The sequence below is a fragment of the Bos grunniens genome, chromosome 23, assembly GCF_055505025.1.
Source record: "Bos grunniens cultivar Pamir isolate PY7600 chromosome 23, Bosgru_T2T1.0, whole genome shotgun sequence".
In the NCBI taxonomy this organism is placed as follows: Eukaryota; Metazoa; Chordata; class Mammalia; order Artiodactyla; family Bovidae; genus Bos; species Bos grunniens.
This window is the reverse complement of record NC_141187.1, coordinates 43,241,298-43,262,063: the sequence shown is the minus strand read 5'-3', so window position 1 is coordinate 43,262,063 and position 20,766 is coordinate 43,241,298. Positions and strand designations below refer to the sequence as shown.

The 20,766-nt window shown below is 42.6% G+C and overlaps 1 protein-coding gene across 11 annotated transcripts in view; it reads left to right on the top strand.

The window, feature by feature from the left end:
* The window catches only part of JARID2 (jumonji and AT-rich interaction domain containing 2), a 230,442-nt gene that overhangs the window by 69,611 nt on the left and 140,065 nt on the right, over positions 1 to 20,766 (top strand). The window contains exon 1 of one of the 11 annotated variants that reach the window (XM_086370202.1): positions 19,006 to 19,378. The exons of 9 other annotated variants lie outside the window; for them this stretch is intronic. In XM_086370202.1, the coding sequence (XP_086226328.1) occupies positions 19,130 to 19,378 (249 nt within the window). In that variant the 5' untranslated portion in view covers positions 19,006 to 19,129. Of the gene's footprint in view, positions 1 to 19,005; positions 19,379 to 20,766 lie in introns of those variants that run through there. One more of the 11 variants, XM_086370201.1, reaches the window with a different exon arrangement.

Here is a 20,766-nt window from a genome sequence, read left to right as displayed (position 1 = left end):
CCTTTTTTTTTTTTTTTTTTTTAAATTTCACGAGTCAGACTGTAACTTTAAAAGAAACTGTAGGAGCTGTTCCCCAGGTTATTCACAAAATGAGTCTTTGTCTGCTTTTTCATTCACCATCTGGTTGCAAAGCTAAATTGGAATCGTGCTTGTTTTAATTATTTTCTACTTGTGTGGCCAGGAGGTTATTTGGTCTGGCGAGGTTACACTATAAGCTCACGCTCTCATTAATACCACCGCATCCACATCCTGCCCAGCATCAGAATGGTTAAGTTGATCCACTTGTGTGGCCAGCGCTTGATACAACACAGTGGTCACGACTTAAAATTACTGGAGGAAATGTGGTGTCAGTGTGTGGGTTTTCTTTTTTTCTTCCCCCCCCCCCCCCCTTTTAAATCTCCAATAACGTTAATTAAGTACATTTTTCTTCCAACAGAAATATGATTATAAATGGCTTAGGTTGGCGGTCTTAAGATTAGTGCCTGGTGGTGCTAAAGGGATAGCTTGTGCATCTCAAAAAATTGTATAATAAAGTATTCAGAGCACTTACATTGTGAACACTCCATGGCATGAATAATGGAACTAGGTAGTCAGAAGCTTCTCCAGTCAGTCACTGTTTTTGATGAATCAGCCGAAAGATTCTAATGTTGCAGAGAGGTATTGTTTAATACTAGGAAGGTGACATCAAAAGATCTCTTAAAAACATTTAAATATACTGCACTTTCCTGCTTGGGAAGACTGAACAGTTCAAAGCTTCAGTGTTTTTAGAAGGTGGCTTTATTCAGAGTTCTCTGAAATCCTGTTTGTAGGTTATGAAGAGTACATGTTCATTGTCTTGAGAAATCAGTAGTGGTTCTGTCCTTCCCCCATTTAAAAAGCATGACAAACATGTAGTCTAGTACAGGGAACGGAGAGCAGAAGCAGCTCCTACAAAAGTGCTCAAAGTTGTCCATTCGGGCAAGAATTTATCAAACACCCTGCGATTTGGGAGAGTACCTGCTAAGGTCACCCATTACAGATGTATGTTCTGCTGTAGGAGAAGGAAATGGCAACCCACTCCAGTGTTCTTGCCTGGAGAATCCCAGGGACGGGGGAGCCTGGTGGGCTGCCATCTATGGGGTCACACAGAGTCGGACAGACTGAAGTGACTTAGCAGTTCTGCTGTAAGAGCCAGAGTCAGGTAAAAATTTGGAAAGGCTGGTAAACAGAAGTACTGCCAAACTTAAAACCAGTAGCTCTAACTTAGTCTTACATCAGAATGTAGAAGGAGGAAGAAGGTGGGAGGGTTAAGATGAGTAGAGAAAAAAAGAAAAGACCTGCCAAGAAGGACAAGAATATTAACGTGAAGTTACTTCACTGATGATTTATTGGTATTTTACAGGAGGGGATTAAATGATTATTTGAGAAAAACAAATTGGGCATTTGCCTCATGAGGTTAATTTTTAAAGATACAGCTGAGTAGTAATTGGAACTCAAACTTGTCTCATGGTTCTTCTAATGAATCTAAATACATGGTGTAACAGTGTCAAGGTAAGAGGCTCGCAGTTAAATCTGAATCTTTATTTTTCTTGAATTAAATCGATGGTCTTTTACAGCAGCACCGTGGAGAAACAGTTTTATTATCTGGAAAGAGCAACATGTGAAACCCCTCTTCTAAAGTACCCATAACTTGTAAAGGGATATGTGTGGTAGTGAGCGTGCCTGCCTTGAGCTCCAGGAGAAAAGACCGGAGTGGTAGACAAGTGGTGGGTGCCTTGGCCTTCTGTCAGCCTGGTAGACCTTCTGAGTTTAGAGAAGACTTTCTGAGGGATAAGACCCTGCAGAGTTGAGACGCAGAACAATTCTTTTGTGTGGATTTGCTCCGAAACACAGACAAATCCAAACTGAGGAAATAAACGTGCGTGCTTGTATTTTACAGAGTACTCACTTGCAAGCACATTGCCTGAGCTTCTTCCCACGGTCACATCATCTTTTTTTGTGTGTAACAACTTTGTGGACATATAATCCGTGTACCATAAAACATACCCTTTTAAAGTATAAAATTCTGTGGTTTTTAGTATGTTCACAGAGTAATGCAGCCATCACCACTATCTAATTTCAGAACATTTTTGTCACCCCAAAAGGTAGACTTCATTCCTGGTCGCTGTCAGCGCCTCTGTCCGCCCTCCCGCCAGCCCGGCAGTCACTGCTGTCTCTTCTGGTGCAGTGGGTAGGACTGTTCTGGACATCTCATCAAAATGGAATTGTACAACACGTGGCCTTATTTATTGTCTGACTTTTGTTTCCCTGTTTTTAACCCATCAGTGTCTTTGAGGTTCATCCACATTGTTCCATGAATCAGCACTTCACCCCCCTTTTATTATTATTATTTTTTATTGATGTGTAGTTGATGAAACTGGTAAGTTACTGGTGTGCAATACAGTGATTTGTAATTTTTAAAGCTAATACTCCATTCGGAGAAGGCAATGGCACCCCACTCCAGTACTCTTGCCTGGAAAATCCCATGGATGGAGCAGCCTGGTAGGCTGTAGTCCATGGGGTCGCTAAGGATACTCCATTTATAGTTATTACAAATATTGTCTATATTTCCCTTGCCTACCCCCTTTTTAAAAATTTTTATAAAATATACCTAGCAAATATAGTCATTTTAGGAAGAAAATTCAGTAGCATGGACAGCATTCATAGTGTTGTGCAATCATCACCACTATTGATTTTCCAGAAATCTTTCTTATTGCCAGTAATATTGTATTATAAGTAGACCACATTTTATTTATTCATAAATGACATTTGGTTGTTTTCATTTATTGTCCATTATAAATAATACTGCTATGAGCTTTTGTATACAGGATTTTGTCTGGACAAAGGTTTTCAGTCTTTTTTTTTTAGTTAGTAGTGGAATTGATTGGTCATATGGTAACTCCCTGCCTTTTGTACGTCAATATTGGAGGAATGTGTATTCCTTTGCCCATTTTTGGATTGGGTGGTTTTTATTGCTGTAAGAATTCTTTACATATCCTAGATACAGGTCCCTTATATGATAAATGACTTAAGAATAATTCCTTCTTCTACTGTCGTGGAAATGTGGATATATTGGATATCCCTTATTTTCTCAATTCCCTGTGAAATGGTATTAGCAGAAAAGATTATAGCTAGTTTAGCGTCCAAACTTGTTCAGGAATGTGTAGGTGAAAAAGAAAGGAAATAAGGTTATGTGTCACCAGAAATGAGATTCAAAGTTGATGCCATAGCTTACCATGTGAGTTACTTGGGCCAAGGGAGGCAAACCACTGAGGTGGTTGTGCAGAGATGAAACAAGTACCAGAGGAATCTGTTATCCTGCAGAACTTTGTGGAGAAGAGAGGAGCTTTCCTGTTGTGCTTATCGGTATGGAAGGACACACAAAACCCAAGTGGGCAAACCTTTAAAGTATGACATTTTACAGCTTGGAAGACCATAGCCCCAAAGGAAGGCAAGCAGAGGTGTTTCTCAGACCACATGTAAGTCTATACGATGTGCAAACAGGAATTGATCTGACAGCGTGAAGACATGGCAGCCTCCTCTAATTAAAGCCTCTTGATGACATTAAACTGTGTTGCTTCATTACAATAAATCATAGATTAACAGACTATGTCTCTGAAGAGGCATTGTCAGTGTGCTGCGAGATGGAGCGAGACTTGACCTTGTCGTTGCAGGGATTCCTTGGAGGCGATGACTCCTGTTGCCCAGGGTGGGTGTGAGCCCCGCTGGAGTTACTTTGGAGTAACTCAGGTCTTAGAGAGTGCGTCCTGATAATTCTGTTCTACAGATGCCGATGCTTTTTATATTGAATACACACTTCAATGTAAGGACTGTTTCCTGTCGAAGGGAATACAGTTTTCATTCCCTGTTTTCACAGCCATTTATTTTCTGACCCCCTCTTAATTTTCAAGCTGGTCTGGGCTTGGCTTGACTTAACTTCCACAGCAGTTTCTACAGGCTCATTCGACCAAGTGCTGGTTTCTTTTTCCCTCCTTCAGCCAGCATTTGGAGAGCCCATTGACGACCAGATGGATCAAGCAGGTATTGGCTATTTTTACCAGTTGATCATCTGGAAGACATTATGTCGTGCTCTGTATGTCTCTTTCTGAGATTCTTAATAGTGAAATACCTGGGGTAGTGTAGAATGTAGAAACAGACCTGTTTGGAACTCTGAAGTAATGATAAAATAAATGCAAATGTAAGACTGGGAAAATCCTAGTTCCTGTGAAAAATCGATTACTACTGCCCATTCAAGACCCGGACCATAATAGCATACGACACCACCTAGGCTCATGAGGGCTGCTATTAATTTATTTTCATTGGTTTAATTTTTCAAAAGTTAATTATATTAAACCAGTGGGGTATATTTAATTTCTCCTTGATGCAGACTATTAAGCACTCACCAACCTTTTTTTCTCTCTTGATTTTGTAAATGTTAATTGTAAATCAGTACATCTTGGCTCTGTACAACCAGAACGGGCCCCGGGGAGAGCTCTGTCCACACCCCTCGTGTTGTACACCACAGCACCAGAGACATCTGGGTCACCTTGCTTTACGGCGGAGGTCTCCTTTGAACGCTGATGTCTTAGGACAGTCACTGGAGACGTTTGTACCTCCTACCGTTTGCTCCTCTGCATCCTGGGCGCCGTTTCCTTTGTTCTCTTCCTGTCTCTGAGCGCTCTCCAGCTAGCTGCAGGTCCTCTTCTCTGCTCGCCTTTTGCTGTGCAGGGGTCCCCGCGCCTCTGTCGTCCCCTGGTGTCTCCTGTCCTTGTGAGCCTCCCCCGCCCCCCCATCCACGGTCTGTTGTCCAGGCCGCAGCCGTTCCTCCTTGACTGCCCTCTGTTCCTGTTGAACAGCAGTGAGAGCAGCACCCCCTTCTCTTGGTGAAAGTGCTAGTCCCAAGCATGGCCCCTCCATTGTCCTCGAGGACACCACCAAGGTGGCTGGGCTTCTCTCTCTGAAACTTTATTAATAGTGATAATAATAATTGGGGGGGGGGCAGTGGGTAGATTGCCTCTGGATGGGGGTAGGGGAGAAGTATGTCAACTCTGACTTCTCAAATTGTGTGTTTTATGACCATGTCTCTACAATTTTAGTATGTTGTTAAAAATAGGAACCTGAGGATTAAACACTTTGGCTTTTGCAGTTTTGGAATGAACCGTTACTGTCAGCCGCAGAATTTAATAATTGCTAACATTTAGTTAGAGCTGTAGTGTGTACTTTTTAAGCATACATTTACAACAACATTTGTTGATTCCTGTAGACAATGATAGATGCTATAGCTTTTGTAAGGGAACCATTTTGCCTGGGGGAAGAATGTTGTAGTAATTCCCAAATGTTGAAAACTGCTTTCTGGAGCTTATTAAAAACACCTCCCTCCCCGCCCCCCTCTGTGTTCTGTTTCAGCATTGGTTTCCTAATAGTTTTTTTTTTTTCTTAATGGTGAAGTTAAAATTTTAGATGTAAGTTTTCTGAATTTTCAACCCAGAACTGCTTTTTTATGCTGTCTAGGCTGTAATGTGCAGTCAGGATTGGGGACTTTTGCCAGGCAAGGGTGAACTGATTTTCTGTATTGATTGTGATTCATGTAAAACCCAAATTAGTTACTTTTAATCACTCCTCTTCTGTGCTTTCCAAATAAGAGTTGTCTCTCTTCATGCAGATGCTGTGTTCTGATGCAGTGGCTGTGGAGCTGTTAGACTCGGGCCTGACTAACCCCCGTGCCTGTGGAGCGCCTGGCCCGCCGTTTCCTCTGTATCTGTGTCTTCTGTAGTTCTTAGGTCGCAGAGGAAGGAAGGAAGCTGATGACCACTGAGATCATAACAGATAGAAACCATGGACTGGTTTCTGAGCCTGACTCTGACTGTGTGACTTAGGGGACGAGCATGGGACTTCATTTTTGCTGTCCTGGGTCTTCATTGCTGCATAGGCTTTTCTCTGCTTGCACTGGCAGTCTTCTCACTGCAGTGGCTTCTCTTGCTGCAGAGCACAGGCTTGAGCTCTCCTGGGCTCAGTCGTGGTGGCACCCAGGCTCGATAGTTGTGGCGCCCCAGCTTGGTTGCTCCAAGGCATGTGGGATCTTCCTGGACCAGGGATAGAACTCCTGTCTCCTGCATTGGCTGGTGGATTCTTTACCATTGAGCCACCAGGGAAGCTGAATGGAACTTTTGAATCTTTGCTTTTCATTAGTTGGGCGTGTAATGTACCTAGTATGCAGGAGGAGGAGTTTTATTTCCTTGTGAGGATGTGCCAATCCCTAGGCTGTAAGGTTTCCTCCCCATCTTGCTTTGAATGGTCATTTTAGTGGGTGAGTATTGGAGAGTGGTTGGTTGATATGTAGGAAACATCTGATTTATCTCGACTTCCATTCATACTACTTGGTGGTGTCCTGGTTTGTTTATTGCAATTCCAGCTGTGATAGGGAAGGTAGATTTACGGTGTTGATGCCATGACCTTTATTCCAGTCCTTCTTAGTTCCTTCCAGGTCAGAAATGTGTTTCCTGTGAGTGTGAACGTTGAACAGCTTTAGGAAATACTCCCAGATCTCAGATGATCTTGTGACTGTCTAGTCCTGAAGTTACCTGTGGGATGTTAACTGACGTCTGCTTCCAGGCCGTGTGTTAGGGCATGTCTGTCTCTCTGTGATAATTTAAACCCTCAAAGTCCAGGTCACCTTGAGCAGGCTCCAGTGCTGGTGTATTTCACATACACCCCATGACCTTTATAGCTCTTAAAAAAAAAAGGAACAAAAGAGGCTGTTTGCAAAAGGAAGTCTCCTATACCCACGCTATTCTTCCTGCCTGTGTGATGTTAGAAGAGTGTTATTTTCACTGTTATGTAAAAGTTCTTGATGGTTTCTTCTGTATAGTTGTGAGATGTTTCCTATTCAATGGAAAAGTGTGAAACATTCAAGCAGAGCTAGTACCCCGTCTCACCTTCTGTCTTTTGCTGAACGTACTTACTAATTGTACACGAAGGATCCTCCCTCCTGGGCGCTCTTTCCCACTCACCCACATTCTGAGTGTGGGAAAATTTAACTCCTTTTAAATATAGTTATGAATTTTCTTTGAAACAGTGGATATAAAATCAACAAAGGCTTCCTTTAAGCAGACGGGCTTTTATTTTCTCTACACTAGATAGGGAAGTGGTCACAGTCTGGGGCAAGCCCCAGCCCCAAGCCTCACCCAGGCATTCACCAGAAACGCCTGCTTTTCCCGGGCCCTTCAGAGTTACAGGTGCTCAACATACAGGGCTTAACCACACATCATTGACTAGGCTATTTGGTGTTTAGAAAAGTTTGTATTTACATATAAAGTATCTTCTTTGGTAATACTGTATTCTAGGAATTATTGAAGGAGTGCCAATTAATTTTGCCACGAGATTGCTGAATTAGTCATTATTCTTTAGTAAATAGAGATGAGAAATCACATTGAAAGGCTGGGTTTGGAACAGTGCCCAGGCCTGGGCAGAATCACAGTCTCCTTACAGTACCTTCTCCGATAGATAGTCAATAAATGTTTTCAACCAACACAGTTATGTAATTAAATATTATCAGGAGGGTGTGCAGTGCTGAGACTGTCTAAAGTTAGGACTTGCAGCAAGAGGAAGAGTGTAATTTGGTAACAGTTGGACATCCTATTTTGTGTTTGGTTTATTTAAAGTAGTTTTTTATATCACACCAGTATTTTTTATTTTAGAACATTTAGAAACTGGTTACTAAAAAAAAAGAGAAAAATAGCATCATGTGTACCACTCTGATAATTATTAACATTTTGTGTTTATCAGTTTTTCTTTTTCAGTTAGTGGGCTGAAACATGGAGAAATAAAACAGAAACAGCCCCCAAAGCATATTGCGCACAGGATTTATACAAGTCTTGTTTTAACACGACTTCCTGCATGTCTCTCTGTAAGCGGCTGCATAGTGTCCAGAGCACGGCGGGTGGAGTCGCCCCTTGTCCAGGCTTTGTGCAGTGGGCTCTCCCCTACCCGCCTTTCCTTAACAGTGCCTACTCACCCCAGGGGGGTGTGTGGCTGTGGCCGCTTGGAGTGGCCTGATAGATCTTCAGCTAGCGCAGCTCAGCTGCTCTGCTGTGTCTGTTAGAATTTATTAACACCTGGCTTTGGAATAAAGTAGTGAACCCTCCTCAGAGTTTAGTGTATCTTCATAGTTATCGCGTCAAGTTAAAGAGGAGTGAATTACTTGGTCGAAAAAGACCCTTTAAAAAAAGTCTTTGGATGAGTCTCCCTGTATAGCTCTTATTCACGGAGACACCCTGTGAAGTTTCCTAGTTGGTTAAAATTATAGATGGTTTTTATTGACAAAGTGTTTTGTTGACAAAGTGTTAGCATCATTGAAGTAAATTCTCATGCTTCAGAGTGAACATTTCTATGTAATGTGCCCTTTTTCCATCCGAATATTTGATTTGTGTCCTTATTTGCCCATTACTTAGGCATTTAGTACTAAATTAGTCATTATGTATATGCTTTGATTTTAGAGTATGTTTATGCCTGCATTCTAAGATGTGTTAACCGAGGCTGGGCAAGAAAAATAATGAGATTTCTTGTGAATAACTGCTTCAATTATGCAGTCCTAGTTAAGATTTAAGAAATGCTGTTGTGCATGCTTTTCAAATTTGATTTTCTAATCTTTTGTTTTTTATTCCAGTGAGTTTCAAAGGATGGGTGTCATTAAGTTCTCCTTAAATGCAAGCAGATCAATCTTACTGCCAGTTTGGTGGGAATACTTACTGCTGGTGAGATTCAAAGATGGTGAATATTATATTTAAAAAAAAAACCCAAATGCTGGGTTGAGATTAGATTGAACAGCTGGTTGTGTGTTGGAGAGAATGATCATCTCCGTGTGACACTGGGAGTGTACGTCAAAGAGATGTGACGTGTGGTTCCGTGGTACCTTGGAGTTGGGTGGGCGGCTGTGGCATCCGTCACTGTGCCCTGCACCAGTTAGCAGATGTTCTGTGAGTTACTGTGGCCCTTCCGTTATCTCTGACTGAAACAGGGTCTGGTTAAGATCAGATTGTTTAGACTAAAGCACGTTGATCTTGGCACAGTAATCGGGATAGACTGTGAGCCAGGTAGACCGGGAAAAGCCACTGGTGATTAAAGGGCAAAGCAGTTCACTCCAGTATTCTTGCCTGGGAGATCCCACGGACAGAGGAGCCTGGCAGGGTACAGTCCATGGGGTCACAAAGAGTTGGACACAACTGAGAGACTATAAACAACCACCACCACAATTTAAAAAAAAACTGTAAACATTTAATTTTTTGTAAATGCAGGATTTCAAGTTTTATGTTCTCCTGAAATGCAGTTCGGAGCATAGCAGAAAAATCAGTTACCGCTCACTATCTTTTATCACATACCTTCATACTTTGCCCCAGTTGCATTGTTGTTTAACCATTTTTTAGGAATCACATCTTCATTTGAATAATGGATTTTGTAATTTTGAAAAGAAAAAAAAAAAGGCAAAGCAGTTAATAATTGGGGAATGGCTTTGGTGTCCTTGACTCATTTTCTAGTCATTCGTCTTGATGTATGCCGCTTTTAGATTTACCTGGGAGGACCTTTTAAACAGCTTCAGAGTATTAAGCCCCATGGTGCTGACCTTGCTGAATTGGGCATCAGAGTTCCCGCCAGCCCTCCTTTCAGCTCTCCAGGGAGATCCAGGAGAAAACTAGCCAGAGGGCTGTCTAGTGGGTTTTGTAGCTACGCAGCATCGCACTCCTTAGCGTTTGTCCTGGAGCTTCAGTTTAACACACTGTTTGCATGCCTATGTGCTCAGCCTTATCTGACTCTTTGCGACCCTGTGGACTGTAGCCCACCAGGCTCCTCTGTCCTTGGGATTCTCCAGGCAAGAATACTGGAGCTGGTTCCCATTTCCTCCTCCAGGGCATCTTCCTGACCCAGGGATTGACCCCGTGCCTCCTGCGTTGGCAGGCCCCTGGAAAGCCCCACCACTCTGTTTACCTAATATTAACTTAATGCATAGGTATACAGAATTGAATGCAAAGTTTAAGTTTTAGGGGAAGTAAATGAAATTCTATCACACTGGGGAGTAAGTGGTGATTTTATAGTTTCCAATGGCAGCTGTGAAACTTGCTTTGACTGTAGAAAGTAGTAGTCAAACCTAAAGCACTTTTGGAAAGTAGAAGAAAGAGGTGGCACTCACTACTTCTGTGTGGGTTTGTTTGTTTTTCTTAAATTCAGTGGGTGGTGCTTGATTGGTTTCCTCTCTTCCATTCTGTCACATGTTCCATGTAACAACGATGAAATGTACTTTGACATAGGAGATTTCCCTGGCTACCTTGGAGGTTAGCAGTCAGCCCGGAGTGTGTGTAGCTCTGGCTGACTCAGCAGTTGTAATTGAAAAATAGAATTTTTTGGAAAGAGTTTTTTTGAATAAAGGTTATGTGACAGTCTGACGACTGCTGTTTTCTTCAACAGCTCTATTGAAATATGTTACATAGTATACAACCCACCCATGTAAAGTGTGCATTTCAGTGGTTTTTATAAGTTCTGAAGGCTCTGCATTCATCACTAGAAATCCAGAGCATTCCTAGCCCTCAGAAGATCTGATTTTAGAAGTAAACTTACAATGAAGATAGATTATTCAGTGTTGACTGGTGTTGCTTTGATAGGATCTATGCTATTTAGCATGTATCTATCTTTATATGTTCTCAGCTGAAAATTTTTAATCTCAGATTGTCTGTCTCTTCTTGGTCTGAAGTTTTCTGTAACACTCAACTGTTAATTAAGGTTGTAATAACGTTGTAACTCCCTGCTTAATGCTTTGGACATCCTCTCTTTATTTTCATTAGTAACGTAATTTGTAAGCTGCTGCTTATATCACAGTAGAGTTTTGAAGACTTGGATTATGTGTTCTTTTGGATTATCATCTTCCATCTCAGTGTTAGTTGAGGATCTATTAATTTTGGGGGAGGGCACAAAGCCTAACTTAATTTTTGATAGAAAGGTGAGTTTGCTGTTACTGCAGAAATCATAAAATGCATGTCAGATGTGATTTCTCTGTGTGGCACTGTTGGTAACTTGGAGTTTTAATTTTTTTTTTTTTTGAAGCTTCACTTGTCTTCCAGGCTCAGGGATGCTAGTTGACGTCTGTTCCTACTACTATCTTGCTATGCTTGTCAGAAGTTTCTAGTCTATGTTCTTGTATTTTTGTGCTTTGGAGTAGAGACTTAACACAGTGCTTATCTGTGTAGACATGTTTCTTTCAAGGTCTTTTCAAGAAGGCCTGGAATAGATTCAGAAATGCAGTGTGATACAATGCTAACCATGGCTGTGTGTCTGAACCCTTTGGGGAACTACAGAAGTTCAGCACCGTGAGCTGTACCGCCTGGTACTCTGGTTTGGAATAACCAGAGTGGAGCCCCGCTATCATGATTGGAACTGCACCCCAATTTGAGATTGGTTTGTCTTTGGACCAAAAGTCTCAAGGTCGAGCTTATCAATTTATGTTGGTCTGGTCATTGTAATCCTGTTTTTTTGCCTGTGCAATTGAGAAAGAGCTTTCGATGGAAATTAGACAAGTATTTGGAAAAGTAGTTCGTGTCTGGGTGAGGGATAGGATTCAACTGAAATTCAGTTTATAATTAAATATAGCTGGTGTTTTATTCACATCTTGTTGGGAATGGCGTAAGACCATCTGTGCATTTTGTACATTTTATAGCTTTGGTAAACTTACTCTCCCTTATAACTTCTTTATTCCCTTTAGAGAGAATTTTCTGAAGAGGATTTCCATTTTCTTGTGTTTTCCTAGAGTAGCATGGGGTAAGTTTCCGGTTTAACACAGCACTTGAGAGTGGCTGTGTTCCGCTGGGGTCCCATCGCACTCTGGGGAGACTTGCTTTGTGGATTGCTGGGAGATCTGTGTGGGGTTGAACCTCACCCCTCCCACTGCCTCACTGTGCAGTCTGGATCAAGTTAGCCTTCTCTTCATGGGGTGGTTCTGAGAAATAGTTGTGGTCATACATGTAAAATGTATTCAATAAATGTTTATTGTTGTTGTTGTTACTCAGCTGTTTGTATTTGAAATAATGAACTCTTATGAACTGAATTTCCTGTCTGGTAACGCTACATTCTGTGTTTTTGTCAGACGTAGCCGGGAATCTTTGAAGAAGGTCACAGTCTTTCCATCCTGTTTAATGTGCATTGAAGCATCTGTTTGGTGAATGTTACTTTGGTGGCTCAAAGGAGTTTAAATGCACTTCCCAGAGATCCTGACTCACATTAATATATTTGTTTATTCACTAGGAGAATAATTCATTTTTTATTATGCAGTAGCTTACAGCAGGTGTTGGAAACGCCTGCGGTTAACACTAACGGCAGTCAGCATTGACCTTTTTTCCTTCACTGTCTGCTGTCTCGTGGTTTTCCACCATTTATCCTTAATTGTCATATATGGTGGGAGTAATTAAATCCATGATTCTCCTCCTCTTGTTATGAATGTCTGCACCTCTTAAGTTTTCTCAGCTTTCCTAGTTTCTGGTTTCAGTTAATGTGCTGATGGATTTCTGGTTTGTGGGGCAAAATAGTTGGCTTTGGTGTGGCTTTTTTCCTTTTTCCTTCCTGCTTTTCTGCATTTGGTTGGTGCACCTGTGCACATAACTCTTAAGGAAAGATTTTCCCTACCTTTATCTGGGAGAGATGTAGAGTCTTCGCCTAAAGAAGCCTTCCTGGCTACCTCCGTGAGCATCGCTTGGTATCATTTGTCCTGAATATGCTCCAATGGATGTAAGCATTTGGATGTTTGTAATTCCACATAGGTTTTAAATATGGTTGTCAAATTTATGTAATTGAGCCGTTTTATATCAGAATAAAGCCAGGTAGAAGGATTTCCTAAAGCTGTATTTGTTACCCGAGCCATTAGGTGATTAAATAAGCTGAGTACACAGGGACACATGTTAGGCAATTAAACATCCAGTAGCTACTCTGTTCAAGGATTTGGGGCTCAGGAGTCGAGTGTGTTGATTTAATGCAAGATTTCAGGAAAGTGTATGTGGGGGATGTGGAGAATAAAGGAGAAGAGAGCTGCATGCTTCTCATGAGAGAAATGGTTATTTAAGCAACGAAGCATTCTTGTAAGTAGTTTAACCTTTTAAGCCTGCAGATTCCATTTTACCTTCCCTGATTATTTTCTGGTTGGTGGGCATTTTTCAGAAGTGTTTCAGTCCTCACGATGTGTGTACATAGGGAGGAGGTCAGTGAAAATGGGACAAAGAGACATTCTCCGATTACACTAATGTCTTTTTTAAAGATATATCATAATTTTATTGTGGTTTAAAAATTTACGTATTGTATATGTTGGTGGTAGGGGCTTGAAAATCCATTTTACAGGACAAGGGAATTTAATTGTGCCTCAAGTGTGCTGTTTTCTCTCTGAGTCTACATTTTAGTAGGTTCTTCTGTGTGTGTGTGTGTGTTTGCTGGGGGGCTAGGTCAGTGCTTTTTCTAAAATGTATTTTGGAAACTTCCATTGCCTGGTTCAAACTTTCCATAAGCTCACAGAGTTGGTTTAAAGTTTTAATTTGATTTAATATTTTGTTCCAGATGTTAACTAGTGGATTTTCTTTTCCTTTTGAGTTACACTTGAAAGGGCGGAGAGATTTGCTCTTGCTTTCTTCTTAAGTATAAAAATGTCAAACTTCGCGTTATCCTTTATTCTTCATTGAAACCATTAGAGGGTAAAAAAACCCACAGCCAGGCCTCTGCAGACAGGGGTCCATCTCGATGAGAAGCAGCTGCAGCAGGAGGAGCGGGCTGGGAGGGCCCGCCAGGACACACGGAGCTGCTGGAGCTGCTGATGCTCCATGTTTACTCTGGCCTACCTCTGTGGGTGGGTGGGTGGTTGAGGGGAGTTAAGCCAATTAATGAAACAAAACAAGTAATGTTATCTCAGCAAAAGAGCAGGTCATAGTATAACCATGAGGTGAAAATTGAAGATTTAAGGGCCACAGTTGAGAGGGTTTTTCCATGTTGATAGTCGTGTATTAGGAATGGAAAGCATTTGCAGTAAGATCACTTAGACCATCTTGTCACACGAACTTCCCCTTCGACCTTGCAGTTGAGGTCGCTCTGCTTGTCAGTTTTTTTTTAATCATCCATCCAGGAGGCCACCCATGACTGATGTGATAGATGAGTACCAGTTCTTTCTGAAGGACCTAGTTGTTGCTTTAGTTTTTATTCTCTAATCCAAGATACGATGACTTCCTTTGGGTGATGGAAGATACTGAGTAAAAAAAATGTGAAAATGTTTCGTCTAAGGAATGGAATTTTGTGGGCGGGTAAAATTTTAGTGTCTTCATCCACAGCCACAACCACATCGTGTGCCCTAAGTATGTGTGTGAGTGAAGCGGGTCTGCCTGGGTTATCCAGAGAGAGTGACTAGAGAGTTTTCAGTCAGAACTATTTCCAGCTTGGAAAATTCCCATTTCTATTTCCAGGGTTGTTCAGTCTGGAAGTAGAGGGCAAATTAAAGAGCACAGTTTTAGAAGTGGGATTCGGTTTTGGCACTGGCAGCTTGGTAGCTGCAGTTTTGGCAAAAGATCATTGATGGGTTTGGCTCAGCTCCTGAGGAAATGCTGAAGAGAAAAAGGAAGGAATGTCATAAAGCCCCCTCTGCCGCTCATGCTGCAGTTTGGTTTGTTATCAGTGAGACTGAGGGAAAGTTGAAGATACGGTGGATCAAACACAGCAGGCATCGTCTTCTGGCCTTCAGCTTCTCTCCCTCAAATCCTGGACGGCTGTGCTTTTGGAGACAAGACACACACCATGTGAGACGGCCAGTTGTCACATTCGGCCATTCGTAGATTTATCGGCCTTCGGATGTTGCAGGTGTAGCTGTGGGTTCAGAGGTGGTGACGGGCCACTGCATCTGAGAACTAAATGCTGCTTAAGTCTTCTGGATTGTATTCAGTTTTGTAATGGACAGCTTCTGTTCTTGTAACTCAGAATTGGGGAGAATTGGGGGAGATGGATCACCTCTGGGCACAGAGTTAGAATCGCTGCCAGCAGCAGGGTCACTTTTCTGTGCTTTTGTGCTTCCCAGTGACCAGGCACCTGAGCCGACCTTCTTCCATGAGGAAGGCAGAGCTGTTTGTCTTTGTGCTCTAGCTCACCTGGTTTCTCTCTCTCTCTGGAGACTTTCATAAAAATATGTATCAAATGTACTGTCTACCCATCAGATATTCGTTCATTGTAAACATGGAGACCATGCAGCTGTTAGGGTGATTTTTGGGTGCTTTTTGTAATTACTGTTTTTCTTTGATCCTAAGATGTATTTGGTTTTCATGTTTAGAACAATACCCAGGTGGCATCTGTGACATGGTGTCCTGGAGCCCGAGCAGGAGTGGGTTTGGGCATGGTGCTTTATCTTACAACCATACCTTTAATCTATTTCTATGCTCTGTTGGGTGTTGGAATTAATTCCTATTGAAACAGGATTCAGAACGACTTCATTTCAGTGCTGGATCACATCATTAAGTTACTTTGAATAAACAAGGCACATAAATGAAGCAGCAGGCTGTAAATCTGATATTAGTGAAAGAAATAGTTGTTGTGGCCAAAACCTGTGGCACGTAAAAAAAAAAAAAAGAAAGGGGGCCCCCCAGTGGATGAAGTTCTGTTAGGTCCAAAAGGATTGCCTGTTCCAGGGCATCCAGAGATGGGGTGAACAACTGGACTTAACATTCAGGACAAAACAGTCTGGTATCTTGAGGCCTGACTAAGGGATTGTGAATTGAGAGTGCTGTGTTCTGTCCTAGCAGTGTAGAACGTAATGGGAATTATTTACTTTTTGGTGAAGGAAGAGGATGCTGCTAAATATGGATGATGAGGAGACGTGAGCTTACCTTGTGTGGTTGGGGAGCCAAGCATTGGTTAGAAATCCTGAGTGGGTGTGTGGTTCTGATAGGGGAACCACGTGCTGATACTGAGTTGGAAGAAAACGTCTCCTTCCGGGGTGAGGAAAGACATCTTCGGCCGATATGGGAAAGGTGACTGTGGGGATTAGGGGGAACGTGGGTGGAGCTGTCCCACACACCGCGGATGGTCACACAGCCCTTCTCCCAGCGCAGGGCGGCCTGGGGGCCTGGGAAGACACTGGCCTCATGAAAGCTGGTGGTCTGGGTTCTCATCCCTGCCTTTCCTGGTGGAATCCAGACAACCCTCTGTGGCCGCTATGTAGGGCTGTGTGTGTGTAAGACTGTTCCTAGTTTTCTCTGCTGGCCTCATGCGTCCGTTTTGGTGCAGGTGTGCCGTGATCTGTCAGTAGGAAGGAGGTACCTTCATGTCACTGAAGCCTGCTTGTAACTCAGACCTCTGAGAAGCTGCTGTTGCTGGGGGCATGCTGTTGACCACCAGTTTCATATTTGCTGATTTTTTTTTTTAAGGAGTGACCATTTAATGGGTTAAACTTGGAAGTTACTCTAGCCTCCTGAAAAGTTGCTGTGTGGTCCCTCTGTACACACGCTTTTGTGCGGCATTATAAATGGGATGTTTTGGCATCGGTGGCGGCTTCATTTGGCAGGGAGAGAGGCAGCCTGAATCATGCTCCTGCCGCGGCTTCCAGACTCCCTGGGCTCCTCACTTTGCTCTGCCCATCTCTTCCCAGGAGACTCTACAGACTCATCTGGGCTTGGCTGGAGAGTTGGTTTAAAAAAAAAAGCAGATACTCCTGTTGATAAGCTTTTTAAAAAGAGTCACAGTGCTGAATCTTGAAGCCAGGCGGTATTTCAAGTCCTTGTTGATTTTTCGTTTAGCTTTTTTTCCCCCTCCCATGAATGGTCTCCCTCGATGGTGTCACAGGGGGCAGTGGAGCTCAGTCTGCCTGCTGGCCCCTCACTGGATAGACAGGCAGGAGTCCCATAAACCCAGTCTTTACTGCCCCCTTATCTTTCCCAGCTCCCCTCCTCCCTGAAACACTATTTGTTTTCTAACACTCAAATTAATTTATTGACATGTAGTTCTTTGTAACAGAACGCATTGAAGGCCGCTGTAAATCTGTGCGGTCGTACTCAGCCGAGACCCTGTGAGCCTCCAGGTCTGAACCACTGCAGCTCGGATTCCCCTCCCCCCAGCCCTCTGGTTGCATTGTCCTCTGTCTGCGAGTTGTCTCCTAGGAACACACGCCTGCTGCGGTCCCGGCTCGGACTCTGGAAGCAGGAGGCCCACTTGCTTCTGCAGGGTCCTGGCTCACTGTGCCGAACGGGAGGCCAGTGTCTGGGACACGATGCTGCCGCGTCCTGGGGTTTTCTTCCCTTCCCCTGGTGCGCTCTCGCTCGGCTCCCCTGACCTGCCGTACGCCTGATGTCTGAAAGTTGTCGAGTTGGGACAGGGGCCCCGTCACATAGGGGACAGACGTTGGATAGAGTGCTTCCAGCTGATGGAGCAGTAGAAAGGTTTTTCCATCTTTTCCATTGCAAGATCTGAATTTTCCATAAAATACCCATCAAATGGAGCGCTTCCCAGGTGGCTCAGTGGTAAAGAATCCACCTGCCAGTGCAGAAGAATCGGGTTCGATCCCTGGGTTGGAAAGATCCCCTTGAGAAGGAATGGCAACCCACTCCAGTATTCTTGCCTGGAAAATTCCATGGACAGAGGAGCCTCGTGGGGCTACAGTCCATGGGTTGCAAAGAGTTGGACTAAACAACAACCTGTCAAATGTGCAAAGTAGGGCAGCTTTGCAAGCAAATGCAGTTGTAGCACAGCAGAGGTTGTAAATTGGCACAAGGCACCTTTATTGAGAAAAAGGAGTACTTTGTTTTCATTGCTGAGCAGTTCCATTTGTGGGTATAACACACTTTTATCCACTCATGATTTGTTGGACAGTCGAGTCGTTTGCACATTTAGCCATTATACACGATGCTGCTGGGAACATGTATGTGTGAGTTTTTGTGTGGATGTGTGGTTTCACTCGTGTTGGGTATGTATACCTCGGAGTGAAATTGCTGGGTCCTGTGATAACTCTGTTGAACTTTTTCAGGAACAGCCAGACTGGTTTTCAAAACCATTGCCCTGTTTTTCATTCCCACCACAGTGTGTGATAGATCCAGTTTCTCCAGCACTTACCACTGTCAGCACTGAAACTCTTGTCTTCTTTGATTACAGCCATCCTGGTGGGTGTGGAGTGGTGTCTCATTGTGGTTTTGATCTGCAATTCCCTCATGAATGATGCTGTCAAGCATATTTTCATGTGTTTATTATCTATCCGTTTGTGTATCGTGAGTAGAGATCTTGAGGTTAATGCATATCATCTCCTTCTGAGAAAGTTTCAACAGATTCATATGTTAACTTATTTAAATTTCTAGTTTTACTTTTGAACAGAGCAGTCTGGAGATTTCAAAAACAAAACAAAATACCCATCTCTTTCAGAAACAATACTATCTAAGAAGGGCTCTTTTTGAGTAATAAAATTATTTTTTAAATGTAAAATTTTAGTCCTAGATCTAATGCCATTTGATAAGGTAAATTAACAGTTGAAATCCTAGCAGAAAGGGAAGCTCCTGTCAGCTGAAATGATCCTTTTCCTAGTGTGCATCTGACGCTCCTCTTTGTTGAGAAATCAGAAAACCCTTAAACCAGCCTGCCACTCGCTTACCACCTGGGGTTTTAGTACAGAGAAAAGTTTTTAACCAAAGGATTCAGTTACTTTGCTGTTTCTTGGAAACTTTGAGATGGTAGTTCCATCCACTGTTCTTGATCCAGAGGTTTTCTTCTTTCACTAGCACAAGATCCGAGGACCTAGTTGAGTCTTTATTTACACTTAAAAAAAAAAGTAAATGGAAAAAAAAAATTCCCGAGACCACTCTCAGCCTCCTCACCTCCAGCGTAAGATAATGGAGGCTGTGTAATGGCGCCCGAATATATTCAGGTCCCCCCAGCCTGTTACTTTCAGTGGTAAACGGGGCGTGCTTAAGTGAAGGGTCTTCAGCAGGGAGACGGGCTGGGCTGGTCCAGGTGTGCCTGGTTTTAATCACAAGCATCCTTACATAAGAGAGTTATGCGCTTCAGAGGCAGAGAGAGAAAAAGGAGAGGGGAAAACAGAACCTTAGCCGGTTGGAGTGATGATCTTTGAAGGTGGATGAAGGGGCCACAAGCCAGGGAAGCCGAAAAGGCAAGGCGTTGGATTTTCCCTTTAGAGCTTCGAGAAGAAAACAGCCTTACCAAACACCTCCGCTTTAACCCAGTGAAACTGATTTTGACCTTCTGGCCTTCAGAATCTGTTGTTGTTGTTCAGGCGCTAAGTCCTCTCCCACTCTTTGTGAACCCGTGGACTGCAGCATGCCAGGCTCCCCTGTCCTTCACTATCTCCTGGAGGTTGCTCAAACTGGTAAGAGCATAAATTTGTGTCTTAAGACACTGGTTTTTGGTAATTGTTAGTTAGCATTGGGTAGACGGAATGAGGCTGTGTTAACCTTGTTTCCTTGTCCTCATTAACAGAGGGGTGGGCTTGAATTTGTTAGCTTATATGAGTTAAATTACCCCTTTCCTCCTCCTTATTTATTTTTTATTGTTTTTTTATGATAAAAATAATTAACTGTATCACTGTCAAAAATCAAAGTGTTGAATATATGGAATGCCTCATATATCATCATTGAGTTTTTGCCCCATTACTGGTGGAATTCAGCCAGTAATTTAGTTAGGAAACCATATAATATGTGTTCCTATCAAATACAAATTTTACAGGTGATAAATTCTCTGAAGAAAGTTAAAGCAGGTTGTGTGATAGGGTGGTTGGAGAAAGCTTCTTGGAGAAGGTGACATTCGACTGAGACATGAGTGTTGCGATAAGGGAAGAGGCCAGAGCAGGGGCAAGTGAGCTTGAAAGAGAGTTATTTGGAATATGGGTTCAAACCATTGCAGACCACAGCAAGAATGCAAAGGAAGAAAATGCTGAAAACCAGGACAAATGTTGAGATTATGGTGTCAGTAATTCACTGCGTCCCTTTCTGTGTGTTTGGCCTCTAATGTTCGTTGGGATAAGGCTCTGAGGATAGAGGGAGCAAACCCCACGCACACCCATCCTGCCCTTACGATTAAGAAGTTTATGGGTCTCAGAAGGTAATATAAAGGAATTGTCTCCCTGCACGTTTTACTGATTTTCAATTTCAGTGATGCATGATGAGCAGTTTCTAATCAACACAACAGCATCAAAATAAGCAAGCTGATACTTTGCTTTGCTTAGGCTGCAGTATAGTGATATATTTTGTATTTGGGAATTGTTGACTTTTACTTGGTAAAAAGTGGCTTGGAGTGTGTCACGTGCCAGTGGATGGTTCTCACAAGCCTTGTGGCCCAGTTTGCCAGTAAAAGTGTTTCTAGAACTTTAACATGGGAGTGAATGTTAACACTTTCATTGTTCTCCATATCTCAATAAAGTGGAGATGCTTTAAGTATCTTTGCTTCTAACATTCTCCATTATGCAGCAGTTCAGAAAGATCTGTCCATCCCACACCTTCCAACATGATAACAAGGGACTGCTTTTAGCCTGAGTCGATGATGAAACACTTAAAAGCAGAAGACAGGAAAAAGGAAGGAGTTGGGGAGGAGAGGTTATCCTCTACAAAACAACTCTCCTTTTTTAGGGCCAGTTAGGATTTGACAAACTTTTCAGACCATTTTACAAAAGTCCTGACCTCAAAGAAAACACTTTAAAAATTACGTAAATTTTAAGTAGAATTTGTTTTGAGATTAGCAAACTTAATATTACCAGTTTCG